The following is a 25634-nucleotide window of genomic DNA, read 5'->3' as shown; positions in this document are numbered from 1 at the left end:
GTCTTGGGTAGGTTCTGGTGAGCGACCACTGAGAGGATGGTGGGGTCATTGGCGTCCAGCATCGGGAAACCAGGGGGTGCAGAGCGCAGTGGGTATCGACGTGCGACACAACTGGTTTCATCAGATCCAGCCCTGGGTGACTCCGGGAGGGCGCCAGAGCCAATCACCAGCAGACAAGGAACGATGCTGCTGGCGTCTGCCACGCTGGCGAATCCTCCATCAGAGGTCTGCTGGGGTAATTGTTGGTTGTTCTCGACTCCTCGACTCCTTAGCTATTAAGCGACAGTGGCGAGCAGCTAGCGGCGTCTCGTGGTTCGCCCTGGCAAAAGCAAACGGGTGATTGCGGTCAGATTGTCAGGGTGTGTTGTGCCTGCGCGTGAGACCTATCGCGGCGTCAGGGGCTGGCTCCATCAAGACCTTCGCCTATCGTCCGAAGAAGGTGGAGGTGCCTTTGCTGCAGATGGGGGTCAAAGACCCTCTCGTGATCCGGGCGAAAATGGGCAGTGTGCAGAGATAGCGGCAGCGGGTGTTGTTATTTTTGTTGACAGTATCGACATGACCGGGTTGCGACAGCGACTCCTCATTGCAGCGGGGATGAAGCGAAGTGAAAGGTGTTGCCGGATCAAGGCCCATGGTCCATATGGTGGCTCATGATACGCGGTATCCGCATGTTTGCCAGCTTTCGCGGACGATTAGCGAGCGGCCTTGTTGACCAGTGACGAAAGAACAACATCTACGTGTCCGTAGTCTGGCGGCAAGCGAACGAGGCCGTGCTCATCGTAGTATATTTGGCATCTAGCCCATCGATGGTGGCTTCCAGGGTGTCGCCAGAGCCGTCGTCGTGGAACAAAGAGGACGGGCCATCTTTGTCGGCATTTGGAAAGCAGGCACGGCAGAGCAGACGCGCCGCAAGGTGGCTGTCGCGAGAGAACGAGGCAAAGGGCCGGCGCGCAGATGGCGGCCTTTTGCTGAGCGAGGCCAAGAATAGTGATAGTATGCCAGTACACGATCCATACTAAACCAAGTTTTGTGAGTCTTCTTTCCAGGTGGGCGCTGTCAGATGAATCGCGGGGCGCCAGCTCGCAGACTTGTTCCAAAGAAAGAGCTGGCTAGGACCACAGGCTGGTTCGAGAACAACCGGGGCTCGGCCATCAGCGTGACTGTAGCACGCCGCAAGACCTGCTTCGAGACTGAATCGCAAATCCTCATCGTGAGTCGTCGGATGTGGTGTTTTGACCACACACTATCTATACATGAGGAACACACAGCGAAGGTATGTATGTATATACATAGTATGCATGCATAGCTGCTGTTTCGGGGGGGGCGGGGGGGGGGGGGGGGGCAGCAAGGCTCTTTTCTTCTTATGAGTCGGGGGCATTCTTGTCCAACCAAACGTCCTGGCTGTGTGATTATTCGTGGACAGTTAGGTAATTGGGGAGAATGCATGAGAGTGCATTGAAAAGGGCAGATTGCATGTTCGGGAGTAAAGTGGATGGCATCGCTGAGTAAGTATTTCCTCGGGTACAGATACATTGTCGCGTTCCTGTTTTGCTGAAGGTATCTATGCCTCAATTGTCCCTGCCTGTCTCCATCGTACAGGTAGGTTGGTACGGTAGGTTGGTAGGCAGGGCAGGCAGGTAGGTTCTGTGGTGCCGCTGGAGAGCCAAAGTTTGGGTGGGGACCTGCGGCCTTGACCCTGCGTGAGCCAGTTTCAAGAACCCGCCGCTATCACTCGACCCTTGCAATCCAAACACCGTTTCTAAGCAGATGGCATTGGTATCTTGTATCCACTCAAGGAGGGGAAGAGTATCGTTTCTTCATAGCAGAGGTCGTCTGCGTTGTGATGATACTTGGGTAGGGTGCTGGGTGAACAACAGGGAGGAGACGAGACACCATGAGTCTTATTAACAAGTTTTGACGCGATGCAATTTCCTTCGCCTTTTTGTTCTATTTTATCCCAAAAGACGAATCATGCGCAGCCTCACGACACCTCAAACAATGCTACTTTGGCCGCCTCGTCGTCGTCGTCGTCGTCGTCGTCGTCGTAGTTTTCCCTGTGTCCCCCAAACCCAGCGGGAAGCTTCGCTGTTTCTCCCGAGTTTCCACCAGCCCGGCGAACAGACGCACGAGAGGGCCGTCGCAAGGACTGTGCAGCCTCTTGCGTTTTGCAGCAGCGCAGTTGTTGCGTTGCCTTTTGCGGTTGCTGTGATACATGCATCATTTATACATGAGATACACACATACACATACACATACATGATGCCGCTTGAAGATGCACACATACATACGATTGCTTGCTCTGGGATTTAGTCAGGTCTGGTTTCTTTCATCGGCTGTTGCGACACCATCTGTACACAAAGGAAGCAAGCATTTGATCGTGGAAGCTTGTTGATGCCCTCCTCTTTTCGTGTCAGTGCTCACTGAGTTGCCCAGGGCTAATTGTGGTATTGGTTGAGGTGAGGTAGGCACCCTCGCTGGAGGGCTGTCCACCACCTCCTCCCCTTCTCCTCCGTCACCCCGGTCCCCCCTCACCCCCTACCCCCTCTACCCCCTCTACCACACACGCCCCCCATCCCTGTCTTTGCCGCTGCCGCTTGCTTCCCTGCACCCCCAAAAATCCATCATTAACCCTTCTATTCCCTCCTCTTTTCCCACCCGGCCGGACTACCCGTAATCCTACCCACGACTTTCGCCCTTCTCCAAATTCCTCCTGCTGTGTGTCCTGCCAGAAACCAGACCTTCGCGGTCCGGCAGTGAAGAAGAGGCTCAACATTCCCGTCGGCAAAACCAGCGAGAGAGACATCGACATACCACCGCCTCGATCATTCTCTTGCCTCTTCCGCATCCATTCACATTCACCTCGATCTGTCCCGTCCCGCCCGCCGCCTTGTTCCCTGTCTCGGGCACCTGCTTCACCGATCCTCTCTCTCTACCTCTTTCTCGGCATCACCACCACCACCACCACGACGCGCTCCAGGAGAGACAGCCGAGACAGACACCGCGCCAACACCCGCGACGAATACGATAAACCTACCGATTGATTCCATTGCTCCCCAGTCAATGTTCACCTGAACCATTCATCCCATTTTCAAAGAAATGGCAATGCTAGCCCCCAAAACCGCTTTCGCGCCGCCCCTGGGCTCTGGTAACCCCATGATGCCCAACCTTTCGGCCGGCTCCGTGCCGCCCTCACGACGTGCCCCTTCCGTTCCCAACCAGACAACCGCTTACGCGAGCCCGACCGAGTCCGAGTTTTCCGAGAGCGACGGCCCCGACGCCGTCAAGAACTGGGACGAAGACAAGGTCTGCGAGTACCTCAGGAGCGCCAAGTGCGGCGAGTACGAAAAGCTCTTTCGCAAGAACCATATCAATGGCGAGAATCTCCTTGAGCTCGACAAGGATGTCCTCAAGGAGATGGGCATCGACAAGGTCGGCGATCGCGTCCGATTGTTCCTCGGCATTAAGAAGTTGAGGACCAAGGCCTATGCCAACCAGAAGAAACGGAATAGAGTACGTGCTTCGTCGCCCCATTCCAACTCGACCCCATCCCTTCCCCATCCCTTCGCCCTCCCACGATGGCCTCACTGCCAGTGAACCGCGTCACTAACCCTCAAACCTCGCAGGATTCGTTTGGTGGTCTCGACCAGTTCACGCCCTCTTCCGGCGGCTCGCCCCGCCCTTCTGCCTCTGCCACCCGCCCCGCCCCCGCCCCTTCCATGAACAAACGCTACTCGAGACAATACGACACCATACCCCTTGAGAGCACTTCTTCCCGTCCCAACTCGCCCCTCCCCGGATCCGATGCTATCCGACCCCTGCGCACGCGGTATGGCCAAAGCCCCGGCTACGTGAGTACCGCCGGGCAGTCCGTCCCCCAACCCGGCCGATTGGTAACTTCCCATACCAGGAATAACTCCAGTATGGATGGTTCACTGATGGCTGGCTTACCGCAGAATCAGGATGTCATCCGCGTCATTTCCACCGGTGGTGTCACTAAAGTTGTCAAGATCGCCGACTGCAACACGTGTGAAGAAGTCATGCGAGTCACCCTTAGAAAGTTTGCCTTGCGGGAGGATCATGAGCGGAATTACTGTTTCTGGGTCCTGGCCGGCATTGAGCCCGACCCCAATCAGTGCCGTCGCCTCGGTGATACTGAGCTCTGGCGTATCATCAAGGACCAGAAGCGCCCTGAGCGGAACCGCTTGATTCTCCGCCGCGTCCCCGCCGGCGAGCCGGGCATGCCCGAGCTCGAAAGAGCTGCGGGCATCGCCATCGAAGAGGCTCAGCAAAACCACAGCCGCGCCCTCGAGACCGTCGACAAGAGGAGCCAGATGAAGGTCCAGAAGCTACTCGGCGAGAGATGGAACGATGAGCTTCAGCATCCGCTTTCCCCCGTTTCCTTCCACGACCGGGAGCGCAACGTCTACAACACGGCCAAGGAACTCGAGCGTCCCGCCTCCAACGACGGCCCCAGATCGAGCGGCGGGCCGCGTAGGAATAAGGGCCTTCTGCGGTCGTTCGGCGGTCTGCGCCCTCCCAGTGAGCTCATCGCCTCCGACCTCACTTCATACTTCCCCGACCACCCCAGAGAGGAGATTGACCGGACCGCGCGCTTGTCCATGAGACGATCGACTCGCTTGAGCAAGGTGAACAGCCGTCTGAGCGTGGCAAGCAACCTGAGCTTCGCGTCCAGCATCCAAGACGCTCCGCCCATTCCCACCATCGCGGACAGCTGGCTTCATGCTGGTAGCGCCCCCAAGGCTCGTTCTGGTCTACGTGTGGCCCATTTCCGTGATTCCGTCGCCTCTTCGGTACTTGGCACGTTGCAGGAGGAATCGCCCGTGGAGCCGAACCGCAAGTCGTACGTGTCGTTTGCCGACAGCTCCGACGGCGCTAGTGCGGCCGCTCTGAGCGTTACCGACCCGGAAGGCAACATCACTCGACGTAGTTATTTTGATGCCGACGGCTCCACCGGGTCGGGGTCTCTCAAGGATCTTACGCAGGCACTGAACGAGGATGGCGAGGATGCCGACGAGGAGCTCGAGAGCTTTCTCGCGGGAGAGTCTTGGTCCGACGACAAGTGGATGAAGGGAGCCATGATCGGCCAGGGCTCGTTTGGCTGCGTCTATTTAGCACTGCACGCCGTCACCGGTGAGCTTTTGGCGGTCAAGCAGGTCGAGGCGCCGGCGCCAGGTGCCAACAGCCAGAACGATGCGCGCAAGAAGAGCATGATTGAGGCCCTTAAGCGGGAAATCAGTCTGCTTCGCGACCTCCGACACCCGAATATTGTTCAGTATCTCGGTTGCAGCTCGTCGTCCGAGTACCTCAACATTTTCCTCGAGTACGTCCCCGGTGGCTCGGTGCAAACCATGCTCAACTCATACGGTGCCCTGCCCGAGCCCCTCGTCCGCAGCTTCGTACGCCAGATCCTCACGGGTCTATCGTATCTGCACGACCGCGAAATCATCCACAGAGACATCAAGGGCGCCAACATCCTTGTCGACAACAAGGGCACCATCAAGATTTCCGATTTCGGGATTTCCAAGAAGCTCGAGGCCACCAACATACTCTCGGGGGCGAACAACAACAAGCACCGCCCTTCACTACAGGGGTCCGTGTTCTGGATGGCCCCCGAAGTCGTCAAGCAGACTTCCTACACCCGCAAGGCCGACATTTGGTCGTTGGGATGCCTGGTCGTCGAGATGATGACGGGCACCCACCCTTACCCCGACTGCAGTCAGCTGCAAGCCATCTTTAAGATTGGCGGTGGCAAAGCCGCGCCCACGATCCCGGATCACGCATCCGACGAAGCAAAGACATTTCTTGCCCAGACGTTCGAGATGGACCACAACCTGCGCCCAAGTGCGGACGAGTTGATGCTCAGTCCCTTCCTGACTCCCATCACATGATGCGGCGTCACGCATCCGATACCCCTTCGATTCTTTCCGGGCTGTCGCTGCGCCATTGGAGCGTAGCACGGTCCTTTTTGTACCTACCTATTTCCCTGACGAACTTTTTTAACCCGTCGGTACTTGACCGGGCGGGCCTTATATACCGGAAAAAGGCAGACGATTGTCTTTTGCACGTGCGAGCGGCCGCTGGAAGGACCCGACAAGGCATGGACGTGGCTGGACTTCTCTCTTATATTACGCATGGGCTGGCGAAAGGAAGAGAGGGTGCAGAATCTTCTTTTTTTCTGTGGCATTATAACGGTGTCCTAGGGCATGAAGAAAGAGTGTATAGTAATATCTCGATGAGAAACGACACCAAAGATGGAGAATAATGAGCCTCGTGTTAGTCAAAGTCGGACGGTATCTTGTCTCGTGCGAACTGTAAAAAAGATTTGTGACTATCATGATTGCTGGGGCCATCCGGCTTCTTGACAGCTGGGTCTGATGATCCTCGTACAGTTGGACGGAGCATGGGCTGATGATCTCATGACAACGTTTCACCTCCAGTTGTTGTGGTTTCCCTGCGGCCTCCTTCTTTGCATCGGGAAGCCTTCGACCAAACGCTACCTCGCCCGGTGGTGAACCATCCGCAGCGCCCGCAAGTTGCCATTTCCTCGAAGCCCCAATTCGGGCATGGCCATCGTTACATGTCCTTCTGCGTTTCCCCGGAGTTGATCAAGCGAGAGCGAGCGCGTGGTGCCAAGCGAGCCTTGCCATCCTCGCCGGTCCTGCGAGTCGTGACTCGTGAGCGGCTCTTCGGCGATTATGGAAATGGAGATCATCGTTCGTGCAGGTGGGGGCGAGGGCTATTCCCCTGGTCCCCGATATGTTCGGGAAGCGCAGCATTCGTACACACTCCCAATTCATTCACAGTGTGCTGCATCCGTGTTATAATGAAAATGGCATATCCGATATCTTGGAGGTCAAAGCAAAGTTGGCCAATAAGATGGTTATGGTCTTGGAAGCTTTCACGATACAGATACTGCACTTCTCATTACCACATAAGCCATACACTGTTTTCCATGCTGGTCGTAGCAGTTATACTGTACTTTCCGCTGGTTTTTTTCTTCTCTATATCGTATACCTGCACGACATTAAAAGGGACAGCCGTGGACACGTACCTTAGTGCACACTCCCAATGACACCCGTTTCGGTCGCTGCGTCATGTAGACTGTCTCGGGAGTCAACAGCCCTGCGGCATTGAGGGGAGCAGCGACGGAAAATTCCATGCTGCGGATGAGCCGGCGAGGGACGGGAGCTAGGTGCCGAGGGCCGCTTCTCAATCCAAACAGCTTCTGAACAGTGCCTGTAGCCCTCGACCGTCAAACCATTCGCCTGCATTGAAACCGATCATATGGATATGGACAGGTCGTCAGTTGCTTTCGCTCTCGTTCACAACCATTGCCCATGTGGAAAACGCGCCCGAGGCTCGATCAATGTGAAGGATATACGTTGTCGATACCGCGGATACCAGGGTGTTGTTCTTGCGATAGTAATTTGCAAGGTAAAAATCCGCTCAACAAGTCGAATCTGATCGCTACAATCTGCAGAACAAGCCGCTCGTGGAACTTGGGGGAAGGCGGGGGGCAGGGCCAAGGCCCAACTAAGGAGCAACGCAGGACCGGCCCCCTTGCGGTGAAACGCGATCATCCTGTCAAATTTTAAATTCCTATTGACAGGACGGTTACAGGGCACCAAAATAGTGTAAACTCCGATGGCCATGTGCCCTCGCTGGGGTCCAGCAGCGCTAGACATAGCCTATGCGGGCCTCGACGGCGGCTGTAAATGGGGTTTTGAGAGGCGACGGTGAAGGATTGGAAATCGAGACTACACAACGGCGGAGCATGGGCCGTGGTCGTTCTGTCCGACTTGCGCTAGAGTTGAACAGAACATTCCTTCTAATACAACGAGCCGGATGGTGGCCGAGAGCACGGACGATACGGCACGCATTGCAGCTTAATTGGCACCTGCCGAGCCCGATCGCACCGTCTATTGTCCCGGGCCCCGTCGGCCATCAGTCACATTGATTGCTGGCTGATAAATGGAGACGATCCCATGCTGGCCGGGGCGGGCCCGGTCCCCTCCGGAAAGGGAAGGAATATGGAGACCACCAAGGGGGAAAGGGAGCGAAAGAGGAAGGCATGGAACATTGTTTGAAATCGGTTGCAGCGATGCTTAGGACAATCCTCCGGCGCCACACGCACAAACCGTAGCAAACACACACACACAGTCGGCGAACATTTCTTTTTCTACGCTATTTCGGCATTAAACAGGTTAACCCTCCCCCATGCGCCGAGCCAAGATCGCCTTTCAACTACCGACACACTCCAACCGGACGGGCATTAATACTTTACTTCAACTACATCCGTACATCCATCCATCCATCAGCCATTTTCGAGGTTGAGAACGAACCCATGCGTAAAGGCCTCTGGCTCCCCACGGTTGCAAAACTTTTCCAAATGAAAAGTTGACTTGGAACGTCCCACTTCTTTTGCAACCCCCCATGTCCTCCAGAACCCACTTCAAGAGCATCTCTCAAGACCCTCTCTCACTGGGGACATTCTCCGAGCAGACCAAGGGTTCTGAGATACAGGCCCGAATGGCAGTCGGTCCGCGGGCTGCACAGTCTTCTTTTTCCTTCCTCACAGACTCCTAATGTCTCATTTGAGCGGGCGACAGATAGTCTATAGCACGTGGGTGGCCTGCGCATTGTGCGGTCCCGCCGAGGAGGGTACCTGCACCGATTCCGCCACCAGTGGTAGCATATCAGCCATTGATTACGACGCCGAAAGCATTCTGTCTCGTGCCGGCTTAATGAGGAGCTGTCCTCCTTCGGATTGTTATCTCTGTTCCGCCCGGTAGTATGTCAGACGACTCCCGGCAGGCCAATTAAACGCTAGGTTTTCTGCCGCGTTGCATTTGCAATACTACCTAGGTAATCGGAGACCCCGGTACTTTCATACACACGTCCACTACGGCTATTACTATGCGGACGGGGATTTGTCTGCGGTCAACTTCCGCGCATCCGGATTAATTTTCATCAAGGGGGCCGTTGAAAGCTTGACCCTCGGACAATACAGAGGCATCTCTCGCCTTGGTGTGGAATCACGGTAAGCATCGTTATTCTTGATTGCTCCTCTTGATTGTTCTCTTGATACGTAGCGGTCGATCTCCATTGGATTATTCTGCTGAATCCGTCCAACTCCTCTCGCCTGGACGACCGTCAAGTGACGAAACGCCGTCGTATCTCCCTCTTGCCAACACCCATTACACAGCAATCTTCTCCTGACCGACCTTGACGGCGAGCTCGACGCCCTCAACGACCAGGTCCGGGTGAGACAAGAAGGGTGAGTGCGACGAGTTGGCGTAGAAGGTCGTGTACCCTGCGGGGAACTGCGCGGCCATGGCCTCCTGCGTGGCCAGGGGTATGGCCTGGTCCTGCTCGCAGTGAAAGTACATGACCTCGATGCCGTCGTTCCAGGGCTCGTATGTCGCCGGGTCGGAGAAGACGCGAGCCGACTGCCAGCTGAGCTCTGCGATCGCCTTGGCCCGGAGGATCGGGTCGACGTCGGCATAGAAGATCGTCTCCGGCGTGTCGGCGTAGACCTTGTCGCCCTATGAGTTATGTGTGTCAGCGGGTTGGTTCTGTTCGATATTATGTTGTTTATCGTTAGGCGGTTGGATCTCCTGATGGGGTCGTGTGCCAGACCAGGGGGTTGGGGTCAGGACATGAAGGGTAGTTTGTGACAAAACTTACATCGGCTCTCATCCAAGGCAGATACTCTCCGCTCAGCATATCCAGCAAACTGGTCGCGTTGGGCGCAGCAAAAGCGCTCAGGTACATAAGCATGATGATGCCGCCGGCCTGGCCGTTGGCGGCGCGCTGCAAGTACCCTAGTCCCTCGACGGCGTTGGCGCCAACCATGCCGCCGTACGAGTGGACGACGACGACGACCTCTTTGCCGGCGTCGGCGAGGGTCTCGATGGTGGACCGCAGCACGGCGGCGTCCTCCTCGAGGCCGACGGTGGCGGGCTCCGCGCCGACCGAGGGCAGCGTGATAGCCTCGGACTCGTAGCCCTTGAGGGTCAGCCCGGCGCGAACAAGGTCGAACGACTGCGGGCCGTGCCAGGCGCCTGGGGTGAAGACCACGGTAGGCAGGGTGGCCGCGCTGACCGCAAGGGCCGAGTAAAGGAGACCGACGATCTTGGAGAACATGTTGGAAAGTCTGTTAAGGGGGTGAGACTGCCGATCAATGGGTGGGTAAGGTTCAGGTGGTTCGCGGTACGGAGTATTAAAAGGGGGACGTTCCCTCGCACAGAGTGGCCGTTGAGACTTGGGATCCAACGGCGAGCAAGGAGGTGGGATGCCGGAGGCGTATTAAAGATAGGGCGATTACCCAGAGAGGCTTGACAGCTGAGGCGACAGGAAACTATTAAGATGATGAGAAGAACTGGAGAGAGTTGCGAGGAAAATAAGACGGGAGAGGAAGAGACGACCATAACCATTTTAACATGATTAAAAATCTCTGGTATCGATCCCTACTGCCGTGAACCTCGCCCGAAGACCACCGTCAATTCCGCGGCCTCAATTACGCCCATGTCAATATCACCGTAGCGGCCCCCGTATTCCTCATGACCTGGCCCCCTTTTTCCAAGAGGAGGACGTACGACCGAAGAACGGGTGGACTATTGCTGCTCGATCGAGGGGGATGGTTGATGGGTTGATGGTGGTGGGAGGGACCGCGGTCGACAACGACGTTGTATTGCAAATGGGGCACCTTTCTTCTCAACTCCGGCCCCGTGAACAAACCCGGCCGCGATCAGACGTCGAGCACAGAGCACAGATCATAACGTCGTGACGGGTGCCACTGTGTAGGGACCAGGGCGGAGTGGACTTGGGGCCGTTATATCGAGGCGCGACTCTGGATCCTCTAACACAGCTACTTCGGCGTCGCGGCCCCCCCTTTTTTTCGAATAATGTTCCCGATCGAGAATGATCCAGTTGGCAGTCTGGCAGGCCCAGTGTGGTGTCGCCCCTCCATTGCCGAGTCAGTCGGTATTTATCCTCCTCCTTATGAGTTCTTTGCTACGCAGGATGTCGATGGGCACTTTGTATAAGGACCCCCGGGTTGCGCAACCCGCCCCCCCCTAAAGTCCCATTTGGTCCTGCTCGAGCCCTCTTTTTTCCTTTTCTCTCGTATATCGACGGAGCTGACGTGCTCCTTTATATTTATTCTTTCTTTATTGGAACTGACAAGGGAAATATTGGAACTAGGCCGGTCGTCCACGTTTACACATTCTTTCTACCTTCAGCCCCAATGGCCGACACGTCGGGTCTTCAGGATCCTCTGGCGGACAAAGGGCCGGAACAGACGACGACGACAACGGTGCTCCTCGTTCTCGCCACTATTTTCGTGGCCCTCCGGTTCTGGGCGCGTTGGTCGGTCGGATTCAAGTATGGCCTCGATGACTGGTTCATGGTAGTCGGCTTGGTATGATGCCTCCTCTTCTATCCCGCCTTGGGTTACGAAGCGAAGCGAAGCCTGGAGCGAGACTAACACGATAGTTTATTTCGTTGCCTAGGCCGTCACATTTATGGCCGGAGCCATCAACTATGCGAGTAAGCACGCCACAGCGCAACGGGTGAATTATTCCACCAAAAACTGACATGGACCGCAGTGGTAGCACAGGGTCTCGGCCGGCACGCCGCCACCCTCCCGCAAGAGATGCAAGTGCAGTTCCTGAAGCTGCTGCTGGCGTTCGAGTGCATATACGTCACGGCGGTCATGTTCATCAAGATCTCTTTGCTGCTGATGTACTGCCGCATCTTCCCGTCGCGCAACTTCAAGATAGCGGCCATGACGCTCGGCGGCATCACCATCGCCTGGTGCATCGCCATCGTCTTCGTGTGCATCTTCCAGTGCACGCCCGTCGCCAAGGCATACATGCCGTGGATCGACGGCACCTGCATCGACCTCAAGGCCTCGTTCATCGGCAACGCCATCCCTAACATTCTGACCGATGTCGCCATCCTCTGCCTGCCCATCGGCCAAGTGTGGAAGTTGCAGGTGACGTTGGCGCAGAGGCTGTCGTTGTGCTTCATGTTCCTCCTGGGCGGATTGTGAGTGATGACCCAGAGGGCGTGCATTTTGCTGTGTTGTGTCTCTATACTGACGTGTACAAACAGCGTTCTGTTTGCGAGCATTTACCGCTTTACAACGCTCATGCAATTTCAAATTGCTGACACGACGTGTAAGTCTCTTGTTATTCTTTGCCGCCCGCGTGGCCAACGAACCGGACCGCAGAGCGCCGACGCTGACCACATTATTGCCATCAACAGGGACGCTCGCCACCGCGTGCACGTGGTGCGTTGTCGAATGCGCGTGCGGCGTCATTAGCGCATGCCTGCCGACGCTCCGCCCGCTCATGGTAAAAATATCGACGCAGTTCGGTAGCATAGCGACCAAGTACAACCTTTCGGGCGGCCAGAGCGGCGGCCGCTCCAAGGCAGGGAGCCGTGGGCCGACGGAGCTCTTGACAATCGGAGGCACCGGCGGCAAGTCGACCGACAAGGGGTTCCAGCGGCTGGGAACGGAGGACAGGAAGTTCGGCATAACAACCAACATCACGATGCGAGCGGATGATGCGGCCACTAAGGCCGCTCCCGAGCCGGACTCGGGTGACGACCTCACGCTCAAGGGCGGCATACGCATCAAGGTCGATCAGGAGGTCTGCTGGAGCGAGAACCGGGCACGGCAGGACGTCAAGTACGACGAGTCTTCGTCGCGGAGCGGTTCCTCGCACATGGGCGCCAACCAGGTCTGAAGACCACGTCTGTTTAGTGTGTAACGAGTACCAGTAGTATATATTCCCATGACAAGGGCGGAAAATAATCGAATCTAGTACAGCAGCCAACGTCAGCATCGGCAGGCATTCTCAACGTATCTCGGCAAGCTTGGGATTTTGGCTGCTCCCTTTATTTGATTTTCTCCTTGATTTCCAAAGCCCTTTTTTATTCTTCTTGTAGCTCGGCCACTGATAGCGTGTGTACTTTATTTGGGTCTGGTAAGCCATCGCACTTTCGCTACCTACTCATCAACCTCTCTCGCTGCGTACTCAAACATGGCATTCGACTCGACGGCACTCTCATCCACCAGCTTATGGGCTGCTTCAACGCCAGCCACGGGCAGTCTGAACTCGAACCTCTTACCACTCGCCGGGTTGCTGCCGTTAATCTGGTAGGGGAACGGCAGGTAGTCTGGCAGCAGGCCCAGTTGGCGCAGCGCGGTGGCCTGGTCCCAGGCAATATGCTCGTGGTGAAGGTGATCACCCCGGACGTTCACGACGCTCGTAAACGGGATCGAGAGATGCTTCCCCGTCGGCGGCACACCAGGAAGTCTGCGGTAACATTAGGGCCAAGGTTTCTTTTTCATTTTTCTTGGGGGAGGAGGGGGGGAGGTGTTGGTTGGGTCGCTTACAGCCAGTCTATGACTTTGTCGTGGGTGCACTTGAAGATGAACTCGTCAATGACTCGATCGATGCCCACGGTGCGGCTGACCAGCTGGAGCTCGGTGTCATCGGGATTGTTGAAGACGAAGTGGTCTCTGTAGAAGTTGGTCAGACGGCCGCGGCCTACGCCGCCCGTCAGCGTGGGTATATGGTTGACCTGTTGTCAACCGTCAAAGACATTTCTCGGGCGGGGTGGAATCACGACCAACGTAGGGCTGCTCGACCATGGTGGCCATGGTCTTGTCGACGTCCCGCTCGCCGAACTCGAAAAGGGTGTGCTCCTCCCAGACGGCCTCGAGGTCGAAGTAGGGCCCGCCGAGGACGGGTTTTAGGAACGTCAGCGTGCGGGTGTGGGCGAGCCCGGCGGCGTTGGCGTCGAAGTGGGGGTGTCCAGGGACGACAAAGAAATCTCGGGCGGCGGGGTACGAGTACGACTTGGCGGCGGCAGAGCCCGTCGTCGTCGTCTTGAGCGCCCCGGCCTGGGTTCCGGGGACGTGGGAGAGGGTGGGGATGGCGAGGGCTTGCGCAAAGTTGAAGAAGACGACGGCCTTGATCTCGGGGTGGCTCTCGAGAGCATCCGCGACTTGCTGAGAAGCGGCGGCGAGGTGTACTTTCGAGCGGCGTCAGAAGGGGCATCATCATCATCATTATCAAGTATTACGCCATTATGCCCCGAGCTCGGAAGAGATGTAAACAAATGGCCGGTCCGGCCGGTCGAACTGCTTACCAATGACGCCGAACTTTTCCTTGTCGTCGCAACTGTCTAGGTCTCGGAGGCTCTTGATGGCCGCGGAGACGCGGTTCGCGACGTCACTAACTCCGGGCGTGATGATGATTTGGGCAACGGCATAGCCTTCCTCGGCCCATTTCTGAGCCGGAGGGGGGTCCAAGATGGTGTCGTGCTTGGAGAGGTCGATGCCCTGCTCGACCAGGATGAGCAGACCAGGGCCGTGGCCTCTTCGCGATAGCGGCGGCTGGATGGTGACGGTAGCCATGTTGGGTCAGGTTCGTCGTCTCAATCAATGAAGCGGTTGCGCGTCGTCTGTGCTCAATTGGCAGGACGTGTTTTTCGGTGTCCAGCGGACTTTCGTTTGGAGTTGGCAAGTTCTCCTCATCACGGCGCCTGCACCTGGCATCGACTCTTGGATGACATGACCAGCTCAAGCGGGATGGATGGTGAGTGAGATCGCAGTCGGGCCTCCACTTGATTGATGCAACCCCCGCTCGAGATGCCGCCCCCGACTCCATTCCCAGATAAGGCATTCCGGCCGGGTTTGGTTGGCTGGGCTTCTGCAACGAGAGCCTCGGCCGCGGAGGACGAAGAAGATGCCTACATTGCCATCGGTCGATAAACACCCACATCATCCCTCTCGCCAGTGAGTGGACACCAACCCTCGGTCTGATTAGCCGGCACCGTGTATCATGACATGCCTCAGCGGGACGCACTGCCGGCTCCGCTCCGATTGCGATGCCGGCGCGGTGCGAGACGGCCGGCCGGCCATTCCAGGTCGGGCCACACCGATGATAATACGCTACTATTGCCTCGGAGGCTGGCACTAATGCAAAGGATGGAGCAGGCTCATGCAAGGGGAGAGAGAAGTAGCGACACAATTGAGAGAAAATTGCAACAAAACCATGCCAAAAGCAAGGAGGCGTCCTGTGGCTGGCTTCAGTTGTCAAGGGTCAGCTCCATCCAGCCTCTTCCGTTCCCAACAGTAGTCACCTCATGTCTATGGTTTCATTTCATGACTGCATGTTGTGTCCCCTCTTGTTGCTGTACCTAGGTAGGTATCCGTGCAGAGTGGGGAGGGGGGGCAATATCTATTTCCTGGAGCAGTTACGCAACCCGCAGGGCGCCAAAGCGCCCACGTCCCGTTCCGTCGTGACGTTCGTCTCCATTTAACAGCTGTTAGGCCCTCCTCCATTGTGTCACCAGATCACTAACTTGATGAGACTCTTATCAATTCACCAACGCACCACTCAGATACTGTATGTTCACGGCAGGCTGATTTGATAATGTCTTTGAGTCTGACACCCCCCTCCCCCCTTGCCTAGCTGTACCTAGGTGGCGTAAGCTACCCCATCTCTTTCTTCCTTTGTCTTTCTCTTTGTCTGTGGACATGGAACCCTTGTTCTGTTTGCAACTCATCTCCGACATGGGAACAGCAACTTTCCCACCTACAGCCGCACGGCTACCTTTCTGCAATCAGTCTCTCTTCAGCTGCCACTGTCCTTAGCCATGGATACGGCGATTTAAGGACATGCCTGTTGCCGTTATATCATCCGTCTCGACTGCCTCTCTGTGACCTTTGTAGCGCCTGTTGTTTGGCCTACCTATTGCGCGGCCTTCCAGCTCCGACAGTCTTGACAATCCAGCCAGCGCGTCGACCAAGGTCGAGCAACACGCCCTATACAATGGCCTCGACCTTCCCCATAAACAAGCAGATCTTCGTCGGCCTTGTCGTCTTTCTCTTCTTCCTGTGGACGATATCGACCTTTACCCCGACAACATCGACAAGAACGATACACATGGTAAGTCTCCCGTCGCCCTCGGCCACCGTTGTTCTCCTCTAACTCTCACCCTCGCCAGACGCCCGAACAAGCTGGGGAGCAGCCGGGCCAGCCAGACAAGTTGAGGCCGGCCCTAGACACCTCCCTCCCGAAAGAATCGCCGAAGTTTTCGCTTGCGCCGCCGTTGTCGCACGAGACCGCCGGGGGCAACACAGCGCACGAGGCCGACAAAACGGCTGACAAGGAAGCACCGCAGACTACAAGCCCAGATTCGACCAAGAGCAAGAGTGGAGGCAAGAACAAGGACAAGGACAAGAACAAGTCGGCCCTGGCGTCGAGCAAGCCGCACGCGCCCTCGGCATCGTCCTCCAAAGGCCACGACAGGCCCCTGATCCTCTACGCCTTCGCCGAGTCCAATGCCGCCCGCGAGAACCTCAAGTTCTTCGTTAACCAGGGCCTCCACGATGCTGCCGATTTCATCTTCATCCTGAACGGTGAGACCGACATCAGCAGTGTCATCCCGGATAAGAAGAACATCAAGGTCATCAGCCGTGACAACTCCTGCTTCGACCTGGGTGCTTACGGCGAGGTCCTCCGCAAGGACGACTTGTATAAGAAGTACAAGCGCTTCATCACACTGAACGCGAGCATCCGTGGGCCCTTTCTCCCCCACTGGGCCCAGTCCTGCTGGAGCGACATGTACCTTGGACGTGTCACGGACGAGGTCAAGGTGAGACCGACATGGCCTGCCAACTCATCCGTTTTGACCGCGTGCTGACCCGAGAGACAAAGCTCGTCGGTATGACGGCCAACTGCTGGCCCCGGTTCCACGTCCAGTCGATGATCTGGGCCACCGACATAGTCGGCATCGAACTGCTCCTCAATCCGCCTCCGGGCTCTTCTATAGAAGACCAGTTTGGTACCGAGGACGACCCCGTAGGCATGAGCGGCTGCTACGACGGCTGGAATCACGCCGTCCACGCCGAGATCGGCTCCACAGACGCCTTCCTGAAGCAGGGCTACAAGGTCGACGTCATGATGACAGCCTTTCAAAAGTCGAAGAACTACATCGAGGAGTGCGACACGTCGGAGAACGGCGACGTCCTTTGGAACGGCAGGTACTTTGGCACAAACGTCCACCCCTACGAGACCATCTTCATCAAGGCCAACCGTGATATTGACCCCACTCTCATCGAGCACCTGACGACGTGGCATCAGGCGTCGGGCTTTGACAGTTATGCCGCCTGTAAGGCGACTTCTTGAGGGTTGTAACATGGCGATTGGATTACTTGAATGATGTGTTATTTTAATGGGCACTTTGAAATATGTCACACGGCACTTGGAGTTATGGCCGTGGAGTACCTCCCTCCCAATACTACTGAGAGAGAAAATACCTGAAATGAGTCATGGGTTGATAGACACGGTTGGTAGTACAGGGCTCTCTCTCTCTCTCTCTCTCTCTCTCTCTCTCTAGGCGATACAAAATCTTGGCGTGGTTAGATGCGAAACACATAGTCATGCAGTGCATATACTCTGTTCAACCTTGGTATCTTCACACCGCAGCCCCTCCTCAGTGTCATTCTCTTCCCGGTTCAGAACACCGGTCATTGCTCACCATTGAGTGAATGCGAACAGAGCGGTCTTTGGCGTCAACTCACATATTCGTCAGCACTCAGTAACATCCTAGGCGCACCTGAAAGACTGGTAAAGGCTAGCTATATAATACGCATCTAGCAATACTGGACCAAGCTACCAAGGGATTATGTTTGATGAGGGGCGCAACAGCATTGTTGAGGATTATATGTTGATGATTTAGACGCTGCTGTGCTCCGTCTACACATTTGCTGAATCCACATCTGACTCTTGCCACTCTTGACATCCGTCAGGAGCACAAACTCGGCTTCAGACCGCTTCGGGGTGAGCCGACGAGCGAGGCCGCCCGAGCAGGTGGCCACCGCCGAGTTCGAGTTGCCGATCCCGGAGCTGGAAGACGCGCCGGACAACTTGGACTCAAGCATCGACCACGCAGGGCTCCTGGCGAAGAGGCCTGACAAGAACTCGTACACGGCGGGCAGTGAGGCTGTGATGATTCCCGCGCAGAGCTCGATGGTGCTCCAGTACGCGGCGTCCGCGTAGTCGCAGGTGATATTGGTGGAGTTGACAAAGACGACGAGGGTGCGGAGGTGGATGATGCTGGCGAGCGTGACGCTGGAAAGTCCTGTCAGTCTCACAGCACCCGATCGGAAAGGGGACAAGGAGCGGCAGGCACACACAAGATGCCTATGGAGAACACGATCATGACTATGAGCTTCATTTTCGACGGCATCTGCAGCTGGTAAAGCTGGTGCACCGAGAGCGCGAGGATGATGATGTCCAGCACGATGTTGAAGGCTGCGCTCAGCCAGCCTTGCACAGGTGGATGTTGTTGCAGCGGCCCAGGTGGTCCTTTTCCAGCTGCAACCAGGCATGGTTGAATGTGCCAGCACTGGAAGAATGTCGCAAAGAAGAAAGCGACCGCGTATGCCAGGGTGAGGCCAATGGTCACCCATATGGCAAGGCGCCTTACATAGCTTCTACGAGGGCGTCAGCGGCGAGGAGGACCTGCAGGCCGTATACGAGGGCATGGGATACGGCATCGAGGCGTTTGAGAACCTCACCCCGCTCGACGGTGTCTTTGAGCGCATCTGGCCGCCCAAGCAGGTCTCATCCGAGGCTAAGATGAAGCAGTTCGCCAAGGACGAGGCCAGGGGCCACCACGCCAGCTGCACCGCGCCCATCGGTGCCGACGACAATCCCCACGCCGTCTTGGACTCCAACTTCAAGGTCCGCGGCGTCAACGGCCTGAGAGTCGTGGACGCTTCCACCTTCCCCAGGATCGCCGGATTCTGCGTTGTGCTCGGGATCTACATGACGAGCGAGAGGGCGACCGATACGATTATTGTCGAGGCACATGTCGCGTGATGTGCTTCGTCGCCCGACCGAGGAAGACTAGGGTCGACTGGGCTAGTTTTAGCCGTCCCACGGGATACGGTAAATCGACTTTTTTAATTATTTGAAATAGATAGTAGGATGTTCATGTAGTTATCGTCAACAATTCCAAACATATACCTGTTAGGAAAGCCTTGCCCTCATTGTTCCAAAGCAGGGAAGTTGTAGCACCAACCTAAACCTATGTAGCGCGTCATTTGCTAGCAACTTCGTTGAAAATGCTGTCAGAGAGTCTTGCTGTCCAACAGTCAAAGTGGCTTGAGCCAGGCGTTCCTACAGACGAGGGAATGTGAGCCGCTGCCCTTATCAGTCCGAGCAGTCGAGGCCAGGCAGTCCATGACAGAGGCGGCGAACAGAAAACGAAAGTAATGCTGGGCGAAACTGTCCGCAACAGCTGCCGAAACCTAAAAATCCATTTGGCCTGAAACTCTGACCTCCAATGACCCCGTCGAGCGCATCTTGAGAATTGAGTTCGGAATCAAACTCGGAAGCTGGTGGCTGCGGATGGCAGAGCCCATCGCGGGGTTCAGATGACATCAGAGGAGACATAGGAAAAACGACAAACATAGGAAGCATGCCCTTGAGGTCTCATCTTCCATTTTGGTCCTATTTCCGTTCTTCAAGATCGAAAGCGTCTACAGAGGCATACATAGATGATACATGATATTGGGTCGTCCAACAGACTACGCTCGCCGCGTATCACTCGAGACCGGGTCATAATCGCAAAATGTGCGGCATCACGGCCATCATTCAATCCGGCCCCCGGGGGACCGATCCCTCCAGGAGGCGAGCCGATGTCCACGATAAACTGATGCAGAGCCTATCCCTCCTCCGCCACCGCGGACCCGATGCCACCGGCACCTGGATCAGCCCGGACTCTACCATCGGCACGCTCACCCTCTCACCCCCTTCCCCAATCTCATAAGATCACTAACATGGAATCCTAGGCCTCGGCCACGCCCGCCTCTCCATCATAGACCTTTCCCCGGCTGGCCTGCAACCGCTCCACAGCAAAGACGGCCAGCTCCACGCCGCCGTCAACGGCGAGATCTACGACCACGACGCCATCCGCGCCCGCTGCGCTGCCGAGCACGGCTACGACTTCTCCGGTCGTAGTGATAGCGAGGTAGTCCTCGCGCTGTACCGGCACCACGGCGCGCCCGGCTTCCTCGACCACCTGCGCGGCGAGTTCGCCTTCGTCCTGCACGACGAGCGGTCCGGGGACGTGATCGCCGCGAGGGACCGGTTCGGCATCAAGCCGCTGTTCTGGACCCGCATCAACAACGATGACAATGACGACGACGACGACGACGACGACGACGACGATGACAGCGCCCTGGCCCGGATCCTCGTGGCGTCTGAGATCAAGGCGTTCTTGCCAATGGGATGGCGGCCCGAGTGGGACGTCGCCGCCATCGCCAGCGGCGCAGCGATGCAGGGCGAGGGTACGCTGTTCAAGGGGGTGAAAAAGGTCTTGCCCGGGCACTGGATGCGGTTCGCGCGGGATGGGAGTGTCAAGCAGCTTCGTTATTGGGATGCCAACTACGGCGACAAAGTAAGACGCTTCCCAATGAGGTCCAGTCCAACGCATGGAAGGACATATGAGAAACAATGAGAGAGAGACTATCTCTGTACATGTGTGTGAGAGAGTCGGATGACTGAGAAACTTCCCATCTAGTCAGTCCAGGAGACGCGCACGCTCGAAGAGATGACGCAGGGCGTCCGCGACCGACTCGTGGAAGCCGTCCGTCTGCGCCTCCAGGCCGACGTGCCCATCGGCATCTACCTCTCGGGTGGCATCGACTCCTCCATCGTGGCCGGCATCACGACCCAGCTCGTACGGGAGAGAGGCATTAAGCTGGGGAGCCGGGGCGCCGAGGACCAGATCACCTGCTTCAGCATCTCCTTCACCTCGGACTCGGCCTACAACGAGTACGGTACGTCTTCCAGTCATCTGATCTGCTGGCGTGTCCGCTGGCGTCACGTGTTCAATCTTCGTCTCACCACATTCCTGACACGGTTATCACGAATCGACAGACATCGCGGAGCGCACCGCCAAGTGGCTCGATGTGGCCATCGTGGAAAAGGCCATGGACGAGGCCGAACTTGCGCGCCACTTCGCCGACTCGGTCTACCACACCGAGCACCATCACTACAATCTCAACAGCGTCGGGAAGCACGCCTTGTCGGAGCTGCCGCGCCTTCGGGGTATCCCCGTCGTCCTCACTGGCGAAGGTGCCGACGAACACTTCGCCGGCTACCCCTTCCTCGTCTCAGATCTCCTCCGCGAGCCCGACGCCGCATTTCCCTCGTCTCCGCTCGACACCGACGCCGTCTTCCGTACCGCATTCCTCGAGACCGCCGAGGCCCAGCTGCGGACCATGTTCAACATCGTCGGCATGTTCGACCACCCCGCCCTCGACGACGGCAACCCGGACTTCTGGCCCCTTGCGGGCCTCGACTCCTTCTGGGCTCAGCTACGCTCGCACCCCTCCAAGGACGTCTTCGCCTCCTGGGTGCGCCGGGCGACCGCCAGCGACGGCCTAGACGCCTACGCCGCGATGGTCGACGCCCTGCCTGCCGACGCGCGCCAAAACATGCTCACGCGCTGGCACGCGCTCCACTCGGCTCTGTACCTCTACCTCAAGACCTCCATGGCCAACATGGTTCTTACATGCTTGGGCGACCGGTCCGAGATGGCACACAGCATCGAGGCGCGCCTTCCGTTCCTTGACCACGAGCTCGCCGAATACGTCAACGGGCTCCCGCCCAGTGTCAAGATGAGCTACCGCCACCCCGAAGAAGGAGATGACGACGGGCGCGCGACGAGAGGACAAGGAGCAGAGAGCCTGTTCTGGAACAACATGGCCGCCGCCCGAGACCGTCTGATCGACAAGAAGATTTTACGGGACGCCGGACGGCCCTTCATCACGGACGAGATATACCACCGCAAGAAGCACCCTTACTCTGCCCCGTCAAAGTGGCCCGTAGGCGGGCCCATGCAATCCATGTTCCAGGATCTGCTAACTAAGGAAGCGGTCGACCAGCTGGGCTTCGTCGACTACGACGTCGTCTCCTCGTCGCTCCGGTCTGCGTTTGGCGCGGACAGCGACCCTGTGGCATTCAGGAAACTGCTCGTCGTCGGCGCCTGGGTTGTGCTGAGCCAAAGATTCGGCATCAGACCAGCGGGAGCCTGGTAAGTACCACACATGACGACGACGCCGCGCGGGAGGGGAGGGGGTTCGGTCAAGCCATTAAATAAAACGCCGGGTATTGCAGCCTTTTAGGCATATACGCCTGCTCATGCGAGGGTACCGTAACGTGTACAAATAGATGGTGTATGCGTCTAACCAGGCATCCTCCCTCTTCCCTTCTCCCGTGTTTCTTAAATCTTCCACTCGTTAAGGTTATCCTGCGGCGTGACAAACGGCTCATTGATCCTCTTGATGGCAAATTCGCTGCAAAGAATGCTGCAAGTAGTTAGCACAGACGACTCGCGTAGCAGAGCGAGGGACCGCTTACCATGCCGATGCCACCAGCGAGTCCAACTCGGTAATCATGGCCTCCCTCTTCGCTCCGTTGACCAAACCCTTACTGATTTGCACCTGAAGCTCCCGGATTCTCTTGCTCGTACCTACACCGGCCTGTTCCAACACTCTCTTGCCCAGACAGTCTGAGTGGAAGGAATGCTGGCATGGGAAGACGAAGAACTGCCGGCTGAGCAGTGGCAAGCCGCATACGTAGCACTTCTCCCCCGGTTCGACAATGGCATATCGGTGATCCAGCGCGGCAATGTCGACCTTGATGTTCGTTGCCGTCTGGGAAGACTCGTCCATCTCCTTCTTCAGCCCGTCAATGTTGCGACTGTAGTCCTCTAGCGCGGTGCAAATCTCTTCCTTGAAATCGTCGATGACGACGAAATCGGGAAAGAAGGGGATGAGATCCTCGATCTTGAGTAGGTCGCACCGCTTTAGAAATTCGATGGCCGTCTTGATGCCGTTCGATTGGGAAATCACCTTGCGAGCGACGGCGAGCCACAGCTTCTTCCGCAAGGGTGGGTTCGACATTGGCCGGTCTGCGATCACGGACGCCAGGTCCACCTCGTTGTGTGACAGCGCCAGATCGACGGCCTGGAGGTACTGGCCCATACTGGTGTAAATATGTACGCACGACAGCGTCCGGTGATGCTGAATGCATAGTCGAAGAGCGAAGTCGGGGTCGAAACTGGGCTCATCACCCTGCGACTCCAGATACGACAGCAGCCCGGCCTCGTCCTTTGAGGTCTGGGCGTAGATAGACACCAGCGTGTTGTGTACCGCCGAGTCTTTTGAGTTCAGCTGGTTGATGACGTACTGCAGGTATCTGACGGCTTGGTTCTGCGCCGGGCTCCCCTCGAAACTGCGGTTGTATTCCAAAAGCGCGGGTATCAGCTTGCGAGGCTTCAAATCGGAATGGCGCATCAGGATCTCGACCAGGTCCGAGGCAACGTGCGTCATAAGCACAGTGCTGTACCGGTAGAACACATCTGGGTCGGTCTGCTTCTTTAAGACCGTCAACGCCTCGGGCCACCTCTCGCGCTGGACCCAGTACGAGAGGACGTAGTTGTAGTCGTTGACGGCGTTGGCAAAGTATAGCAGCTCCTGTTCCCGGCCATGGCTGCTGACCACGTCGTAAACCGTCCGCCGGTCGAGGTCGGATTTGTACTTGTTGACAAAGTCCTGAAACTCGCCCTGGACGGCGCGAAGCTGCTCCCTCGACTGCGCGGGGTTGAGGCCGTCGGCCAGTTCCGCTTGGGTGATGATGGTGTCATCCAGCGAATTGAGCCTCGCCATGAATATCTCCACCAGCCAACTCGCTATCATAATCCTCTGCATGATGGCCGCCTTCTTCAACGTGCCCAGCTTGGCCAATAGGTACGTCCTCAGAGCATCGGGCTCGGCATTGTCGATAAACGTGAGGGCCACTTCTTCGAACGGCTTGTTGCTGCGTCCGTATACCGAAGCAGCCTCCATGAACTGTCGCTTGACTACGAGGTTGTCACCGTACGCAGTCGCAACAGTTTCCCTTTGTGCCGGTGTCTTTGCGTGCTGCAACGCTGCGTCGAACTGCCGCAGCTTGAGCATAATTTGCCAGATATTACGATCTTCGTCCCTCACGACAACCTCGAAAATCTCCTGGGCGGTGAACATCCAGAAGGTGTTTTTCTGCAGGTCAACGGACAGGCTCACAGCCTTCTGCCCCGGTTCGAGGACGATCTGGTCGTACACGACCTCCCCGGTCAGGCGATTGGTGGCTACCACGCGGCCGCCGATTAGACTGACGATATGCCATTGCGTCAGCGCAATAGCGTCAATATAGTCCGTCGTAGTATTGCGTTTGTTGGAGCCGTTGGACGAGCCAAGCTGCGAGCGAGGCAGCATGTTGGACTCGTTGAAAATCTTGTTGCCTTCCGCGCTGGAGTCGAGCTGTCCGTGGAACACGCCCTGCGCCGACAGCCACGCATAGGCTCTCTCAAGCGACTCCTCTTCGTAGGGGTTCCGGTCGGGCGGATCGGGCGAGACCACCAGAGCCGACGTCGCAGCACCAGACGCGCGCGACAGCTCGTGGATCGTTGGCTGTTCTGACTCAAACAGCTTCGTGTAGATGGAGCCGCCGCTGTCGTGGCCGCTGCCGACCTTGCCAGCCAGATGAAACAGCCGACCCTGCGTTGCAATCATGACCCGACGCATGTCCGACCGTCCAGGTAGTGTGTCGGCCCAAAGGCCCGTGACAGGTCCATCGGGTAGCTTGTGTAGGTTCTTGAGCTTGATATCCTTCTTATAGAACTCGGAAGTGGTTTCGATGAAGGCCTCATAGACGTTGCCGTCGGCGGCGCCGAGGAGAATCTCCCGAGTCGATGCCGTAGGCAGTGAAGGGTTCCAGGCAACGCTCTCAATTGAGACGCCCCGTAGCCGGGCCAAGGCTCGCGGATGTTTATGCTGGGAGTGGAGGTAATAGTTTTCGCCGAGCGCCGTGCAAATAAGAAGGTGGGAGGCCGTCGGGTCGAGAAACATGCGCCGAATGACGCCGATTTCGCCGGGTTTCTTGGGGAGGTCAATATCTGGGGTTGTACCGAGTGAGCAGTGATTCTTCATAGGGAGGGCGAGAGATCACCGCCATGCTAGGCGGCGGTTCAACGGTCGGCGGACGGCCATCACGCACCATCAATATCTTCGGGCCTGTTCAGATCAATGCGCAGAATGCGACCGTTGGAGAGCGCGAGAACGAGCACATTGTTCGCGACCTGGGCAGCGACGAAGTCGGCGGCGATCGAGAACTGCAGCTGGACTCGTTCAACGACGAACATGGGCAATGCGGTGTCATCGAGATCGAGCACCCCGTTGCCAGCGGCGAAGCCGTCGGATGGGTTCAAGGCCATGATGGATAGGTAGTCGGGGCGAGGTCAGGCGATCATCGTCGCTCGGTTTCGGGTCGGTGCGAGTGTCGGTCAGGTCGCCCGCTGCGGTTGCGCATGAAATGCGGCTCGTTGGAGGGCTGGAGATGCTGGAGGTGCTGAAGATGCTGTGGGTGTTCATCGGTCGCTGTTGGATGGAGGACGGATGACATAGGCAGGGAGCTCGGTCGGCCCCACTGCGCCAAACCAACCTGGGCTGCACAGAGTAAGGTAGATAGGTA

General features: G+C 57.1%; 8 protein-coding genes across 8 annotated transcripts; 5 read left to right on the top strand and 3 right to left on the bottom strand.

Moving 5' to 3' along the window:
- The first annotated feature begins 2675 nt into the window (after positions 1-2675).
- CDEST_00536 (Putative serine/threonine-protein kinase, active) lies at positions 2676-6348 on the top strand. The gene is made up of 2 exons (XM_062916695.1): positions 2676-3510; positions 3624-6348. The coding sequence occupies exons 1-2, from the start codon at positions 3097-3099 to the stop codon at positions 5907-5909; spliced, it is 2700 nt and encodes an 899-aa protein (XP_062772746.1). The 5' UTR covers positions 2676-3096; the 3' UTR covers positions 5910-6348.
- A 2578-nt stretch (positions 6349-8926) lies between these two features.
- Positions 8927-10474, bottom strand: CDEST_00535 (Putative alpha/beta hydrolase-1). Its single transcript, XM_062916694.1, has 2 exons — positions 9709-10474; positions 8927-9566 (listed from the first exon to the last, which is right to left on the bottom strand). Exons 1-2 carry the CDS (start codon positions 10165-10167, stop codon positions 9219-9221), a joined length of 807 nt encoding a protein of 268 aa, XP_062772745.1. The 5' UTR covers positions 10168-10474; the 3' UTR covers positions 8927-9218.
- Positions 10475-11134: 660 nt separating this feature from the next.
- CDEST_00534 (uncharacterized protein) lies at positions 11135-13036 on the top strand. Its single transcript, XM_062916693.1, has 5 exons — positions 11135-11443; positions 11535-11571; positions 11631-12072; positions 12139-12203; positions 12292-13036. Exons 1-5 carry the CDS (start codon positions 11270-11272, stop codon positions 12774-12776), a joined length of 1203 nt encoding a protein of 400 aa, XP_062772744.1. The 5' UTR covers positions 11135-11269; the 3' UTR covers positions 12777-13036.
- Position 13037: 1 nt separating this feature from the next.
- Positions 13038-14716, bottom strand: CDEST_00533 (Putative polyketide cyclase SnoaL, alpha/Beta hydrolase, NTF2-like domain superfamily). The gene is made up of 4 exons (XM_062916692.1): positions 14188-14716; positions 13670-14070; positions 13430-13617; positions 13038-13349 (listed from the first exon to the last, which is right to left on the bottom strand). The coding sequence occupies exons 1-4, from the start codon at positions 14453-14455 to the stop codon at positions 13040-13042; spliced, it is 1167 nt and encodes a 388-aa protein (XP_062772743.1). The 5' UTR covers positions 14456-14716; the 3' UTR covers positions 13038-13039.
- Positions 14717-15421: 705 nt separating this feature from the next.
- On the top strand, positions 15422-18166 carry CDEST_00532 (uncharacterized protein). Its single transcript, XM_062916691.1, has 3 exons — positions 15422-15992; positions 16051-16701; positions 16764-18166. Exons 1-3 carry the CDS (start codon positions 15876-15878, stop codon positions 17232-17234), a joined length of 1239 nt encoding a protein of 412 aa, XP_062772742.1. The 5' UTR covers positions 15422-15875; the 3' UTR covers positions 17235-18166.
- A 279-nt stretch (positions 18167-18445) lies between these two features.
- On the top strand, positions 18446-18932 carry CDEST_00531 (Putative glucose-methanol-choline oxidoreductase, FAD/NAD(P)-binding domain superfamily; the record flags this gene model as incomplete). Its single annotated transcript, XM_062916690.1, has 2 exons — positions 18446-18489; positions 18542-18932. The coding sequence occupies 2 exons, from the start codon at positions 18446-18448 to the stop codon at positions 18930-18932; spliced, it is 435 nt and encodes a 144-aa protein (XP_062772741.1).
- Positions 18933-19612: 680 nt separating this feature from the next.
- On the top strand, positions 19613-22186 carry CDEST_00530 (Putative asparagine synthase, rossmann-like alpha/beta/alpha sandwich, nucleophile aminohydrolase; the record flags this gene model as incomplete). Its single annotated transcript, XM_062916689.1, has 4 exons — positions 19613-19688; positions 19907-20514; positions 20638-20896; positions 20997-22186. 4 exons carry the CDS (start codon positions 19613-19615, stop codon positions 22157-22159), a joined length of 2106 nt encoding a protein of 701 aa, XP_062772740.1. The 3' UTR covers positions 22160-22186.
- On the bottom strand, positions 20254-25610 carry CDEST_00529 (uncharacterized protein). The gene is made up of 3 exons (XM_062916688.1): positions 25161-25610; positions 22482-25059; positions 20254-22429 (listed from the first exon to the last, which is right to left on the bottom strand). The coding sequence occupies exons 1-3, from the start codon at positions 25375-25377 to the stop codon at positions 22345-22347; spliced, it is 2880 nt and encodes a 959-aa protein (XP_062772739.1). The 5' UTR covers positions 25378-25610; the 3' UTR covers positions 20254-22344.
- Between the last annotated feature and the right edge of the window lie 24 nt (positions 25611-25634).

This window comes from Colletotrichum destructivum, chromosome 1 (assembly GCF_034447905.1).
Source record: "Colletotrichum destructivum chromosome 1, complete sequence".
NCBI lineage: Eukaryota > Fungi > Ascomycota > Sordariomycetes > Glomerellales > Glomerellaceae > Colletotrichum > Colletotrichum destructivum.
The sequence above is the reverse complement of the archived record's forward strand: the minus strand, read 5'-3'. Positions and strand labels throughout refer to the sequence as shown.